The 5,460-nt window shown below is 31.2% G+C and overlaps 1 protein-coding gene across 1 annotated transcript; it reads left to right on the top strand.

Annotated features, from left to right (window-relative positions):
• Positions 1-3,292: 3,292 nt before the first annotated feature.
• Positions 3,293-4,573, top strand: LOC111387304 (alpha-L-fucosidase 2-like). Its single transcript, XM_023011852.1, has 3 exons — positions 3,293-3,823; positions 3,951-4,109; positions 4,567-4,573. Exons 1-3 carry the CDS (start codon positions 3,507-3,509, stop codon positions 4,571-4,573), a joined length of 483 nt encoding a protein of 160 aa, XP_022867620.1. The 5' UTR covers positions 3,293-3,506.
• Positions 4,574-5,460: the final 887 nt, after the last annotated feature.

Here is a 5,460-nt window from a genome sequence, read left to right as displayed (position 1 = left end):
GGGTGGTATTTTACCTTTCCCCTTTTGATTAGCTTAAGTTTTTATCTTTCAATGGGTTGTAGTCAGCAATACACTTTCACCTTGCTCCATCACCATTCTCTTTTCCTCTTGAACACATATAGTCAACAATTTATTTATTGACCTTTATCCTTATGTGTATTGTATGAGATTTTGAAAGGCCCGTACTATTGCGAGAAAGTATTCAAGATGTAGTGCATAGTGAATGATTCATACATCTCAACTTCAAGTTTCTTAAGTTGAGCATTAATGTCTCTCATCTACATGATGTGCTCGCACGCACCTTTCACTGGTGAGTTTTAAGAATGAGAACTTCACTATAATGGTGCTTGCTAATGCATTATCTAAAGTGACATACTGATTATTAATGGCCTTTATCAAGTCCTAGACCTTGTGATGCTGATCGATGAAACCACATATACCAGTAGAAATTTTAGTCTAAATGAACATCACGTTGAGGCGATTAGATCACTCTCGTTGCTCATAAAGCGCGATCTCTGCTACAGTGCTGGCATAGGTAAATTCATGTGGTTCATCTTTCCTAATAGCATAATCAATATCCATCCACCCTAAATGAGCAAGAATTCTCTCATTCCATACTTTGTAATTATGGCCCTTTGATTCAAGAATATTGCAACGAATATAAAAAACATTAGCAGATTGTGAAGCTACATAATATTAAAATGCTTATGTTAAAATTGAGGCTTATTTAAATAAATTGCATGTTTTATCAATGTAAGTCATGTTAAAATTGAATATAATAACATAAAAATTGCATTTGGACTAGATTTTTAATTCAAGTATATTCAATTATTCCTTATGATAGGATTATCAAATTATGTACTTAATTTATATTTAAGTTAATTAGGGAAAAAATTGATATTCTATCATAAAGTAAACATTATAATAAAACTATCAAATTATATACTTATTCATAACTTATATGGGCAAATTATGAGGTAATTTGATAATTTATTCTAATTAATATAAATATAATAAAAGTTCTTGTTGGATGAGATGAAATTTATCATATTAAGTATAATTAATTACAATCTAACGTCTTTACTCTTTATGATCCTAAACTTAATAATAATTTTATTTAATTAAAGATGACGTGGCTAATCTCCAATTAAATAAAACTATATAGATCACTAGACATTAATTATTTTATGCACAAATGATTAACTCAATATGAGAATGAGTCTAATAGCACAATCTTAACTAACATTTTATGATTATGCACAAAACATTTTCATAAGCTTTATAAATTGTAGAAATTAAATTAACGCATAATGGACTCATGCAAGCATAATTGCAACTTTTCATAACTTAATTCATCCTAAAATTGCATATTATTCTAACCATAAATAATCAAGATATGCAAGAATTAAGTACACATAAGTATAAAAATAAAATAAATACCTAAGTGTTAAACTACGCATTATTGGCTCATAAATAAAAGGGCAACTTATAAAAATTCCCCTAATTATGGCTTTTTTGAAAAATTATGTGAAAAGTATTTTGAAAGTAAAAAATACTATGTAAAATTTAAAAAAAAATGATACAATGTCACTTTTTTACATAAAAAACTGACACGATATCACTTTTTAAGTTAAGTGTCATTTTTCACTTTTATCAAATGTTTGTCACTCAAAAAAGTGACGCAATGTCTCTTTTTTAAGTTAAGTATCACTTTTTGATTAAAAAGTAATATATGATGTCATTTTTATTTAAAAAAGAAAGTAATATTTGTTAAAAAAAAAAGTGGCAGAAATTTCAAGAAAATGACAAAAAAATAATAAAAATTTTGATAAATACTAAATAAGTGACAAAAATTAAAAATAAATGATAAATACTAAAAAAGTGACTTAAATTTTAAAAAGTTAAAAATACTCAAAAAAGTAACAAAAAAAAATGTCTTCCCAAATGAATTGCAGGTACCACTATGGAGAGTCAACTGGGATTGTCCAAGAGCCGACTTATCTACAGTAAACACATAAACGGTACACCTTTGCTTACAATCATATAGGCAGTAATCCATATTAATAGAACTAAAAAAACATCTATAGAAATCAGAAAATCAGTAAAGAATCTAACTTCCTACAAAAATAGGAACTTGTTTAGCCTAAGTGTCATATAAATTTCTAACATCAGGCTTTGGAGACTTCAAGTATTCAATAGAACTCAAAAAAAAATAATAATAATAATAAATAATAAATAATAAATAATAATAATAAAATAAATAAATAAATAAAACTAAAAAATATCCCTATCACTCCAAATTTCCTCTAAATAATGGTATTAGTAGCACTGGCAATCGTAGACCAAAGATCAACACACTCCTTTCCAATTTGGGCAAGTTATGGTAGAACCTACGAACACAGAAGTGATCAAATAAATGACAAGAAACATAGACAAAACACAAATTTCAAATGGAGAGCATGCCTATGAAATAAAGAAATATAGCAACTGCTATCTATCGTATTACCTTTAATTTCGTCTTTAGGATTCACGATAACTCAACATTATCAGCAGACCAGATACCAAGTATTAGGGCTTAGTACATGCAATTGCTTCCTTAACATTCTTAGCTATTGTTTGGTGCAACGGAGATAGAAGAAAAGTTTAATATCAAGAATGAACGATATCGGTGTAAGGAAAGATTAAGAATGAGAATGAGGCTTATGGTCTAAAGCAATGACACAAAAGAAAAGTTATAGGAGGAGTAGGAGGAGTCAGAGACGGTGGAGAAATTGTTGTGAAGTTTGATGAATTGGGGATTTTATTAATGTATTAAATACGATTCTGTGAGATTTTATTTTGTTTTAGGGTACTATCTAATTTGTTTTGTTTTTAGAGTAGTGGGCCTAAAAATTCATATATGCCATAATAATACAAAGTAATTCATTTTATACTACTAAATAGTTTTTAAACCACAATTACTACCTAATCTCATTATAAGACCAAAATTACTGTACACGAAACTTTCCCATTTTTGTGATTGTAACTGCAACCTTCAAATGCAGCAGAAGGGATGCATTAAATCAACATGCTGAACATATGGAAATTTGAATTCGAAATGATATTTCTTGCTATGTTACTGCTATCATTTCAATTATGATAATAGATAATCCGCAACCGTGTGAGATTTGATTCAGAAATTTTTTCAAGGTGCGAGATCCGTTTTGATTGCTGGTTATCTTCTTTGTAAAATTAATTACATGTATTAATATCCTCTCTCTAATTTAAACAAGAACTAATGTTACGTTAATGAAAGCAGCAATCCTCAAGGAATTCAATATTCAGCTGTTTTGGATTTGCAGATCAGTGATGGTGCAGGTGGAGTGCGTGTTCTTGATGGCCGAAAGCTTCGAGTCGAGGGTTGCAACTCGGCCATTATCCTTCTAGTTGCATCATCATCGTTTGATGGGCCTTTTACCAAACCTGTGGATTCAAAAAAGGATCCTAAATCTTCTTCAATAAGTAAAATGGATTCAGTTAAAAGATTTTCATATGGTGATCTTTATGCACGTCACATTGATGACTACCAAGCACTTTTCCATCGCGTCTCACTGCAGCTTTCGAAGAGCTCCAAGAATGTGACGGTAAATCCTTTAAGAGAAAACACAGATGAGACCATTTCCACCGCTCAAAGAGTCAAGTCTTTTAAAATCAATGAAGATCCCTCTTTGGTTGAGCTTCTATTCCAGTATGGTCGATATCTGCTAATTTCTTGTTCACGTCCTGGGACTCAGGTGGCAAACCTGCAGGGGATCTGGAACAAGGACATAGAGCCAGCATGGGAGTATGTTTTTCTTCAGTCCTTCTTTAAAATATATTGCAATTTTCTCTCTTTTTTATTCTTTACCCATGTTTGTTGAAATTTTCTTTGATGCCCTTAAATTTGACCTTCTGTTTTCTCCCTTCGGCAGTGGTGCTCAACACTTAAATATCAATCTTCAGATGAACTATTGGCCTTCTCTCCCTTGCAATCTTAATGAATGCCAAGAGCCTTTGTTTGACTATATCTCGTCTCTGTCAATTAATGGAAAGAAAACTGCTGAGGTAAGACTTCCTTTCTGTTTTGCCTTGTATTCGTCTTTTACATTTACACATCTAGAGTTTTTAAATAAACACAAGAAAAAAAAAAAAAAAAAAAAAAAAAAAAAAAGAGAAAAAAAAAAAAGAGAGAGAATAAAGAATGAAATGGCAATTTCATGTTAAAAGAAAACAAAAAGAGGTGAGATCGATATAGATACTTAACATCACTTTAGAAAGTTTGTTAGTAGGATGATGTGTATAAGGGAGGTAGGTGCTTCCATTAGCACTGTGATTGAATGCTTTTTTGGACAACGCTAGTGTTTTGTGTCCTGCGATATAGATGTGTTCTATGACTTCTCATATCATGCACACATCAGTTCCCTATTTCTCCCTTTACATCCCATCGATAAGTGCGTTTTAGTGCACTTATTTAATGCACAAACATGATTAAATCATGAGAAAAGTGTTTTAATTGTGGCTTAAATTCGTTTAATTCTTGGATTGTAGGGTATAGTGATAGACATGGTGGAATTCACAAGAAAAAAAAGCAAAAAGGACCAAAACGATTCAAAATGAAAGTTCAGGGACCAACATGCAAACTAAAGGAGCAATCAAAGATTCGATCGAGCCAAGTACAAATTGGAGGTTAACATTGATGGAGAGAATAAAAAGAAGGAAGAAACGAGGTCAAGAATGTGGAAAATGAAGTTCAAGGAATAAAATCGACTTGTGAAAAAATGGGGCTCCTATGCGACCCGAAGGTAAAACACCAAATTTTTTTTCACATAGGTTATACCTATGTGATCGCATACAATCCTAAAAATCTTCACAACACTAATAATTCTTTGGCCATGCTTGATGAACAAACTAAAAGTAACAATATGTACAATAATCGAAGCACATTCGGCACAAAAACTTACATCACCTATGTGAAAGTTAAAAGTGAATGTAAAAAAGACAATAAAATATGGGTGTCGACTAATTACAATAATAGAATCGTAAAAAAAAACCAACAACACAAAATGATATTATCAACACAAAAGCATGATAATACCATTTCAAAGAAAGACACAATTCAAAATACAATGTCTGAACATAGCAAAAAGGCATTGCAATGAAGAGCGAGATGTAGCAGCTTGAAACCACCTTACAGTTGCTCATATAAAGTGTAGATGAAGTTCAAAAACCTAGAGTAATTACATAAATAATCAAATCATAAATCCCTTCATCTTCCTTCTTGTCACGCCTAATGGTATACGGTCCAAGATCGAAATTCTATCATATGCTTCAATAATCTTCTCGCAGTCATGTTTGTAAAGTTGATCACCAGGTTAGCTCTGAATTTCTTTGAATCGAAGCTTTGGCCCCATTCCATCCTTCTCACAGTTTATTACCTATTTG

This window comes from Olea europaea, unplaced genomic scaffold (assembly GCF_002742605.1).
Source record: "Olea europaea var. sylvestris unplaced genomic scaffold, O_europaea_v1 scaffold398, whole genome shotgun sequence".
In the NCBI taxonomy this organism is placed as follows: Eukaryota; Viridiplantae; Streptophyta; class Magnoliopsida; order Lamiales; family Oleaceae; genus Olea; species Olea europaea.
The sequence above is the reverse complement of the archived record's forward strand: the minus strand, read 5'-3'. Positions and strand labels throughout refer to the sequence as shown.

Coding starts and splice junctions, on each gene's coding strand:
- LOC111387304 (XM_023011852.1), top strand. CDS start 3,507: ATGGATTCAGTTAAAAGATTTTCATATGGTGATCTTTATGCACGTCAC. Junction 3,824..3,950: donor GACATAGAGCCAGCATGGGA/GTATGTTTTTCT, acceptor TCCCTTCGGCAG/TGGTGCTCAACACTTAAATA.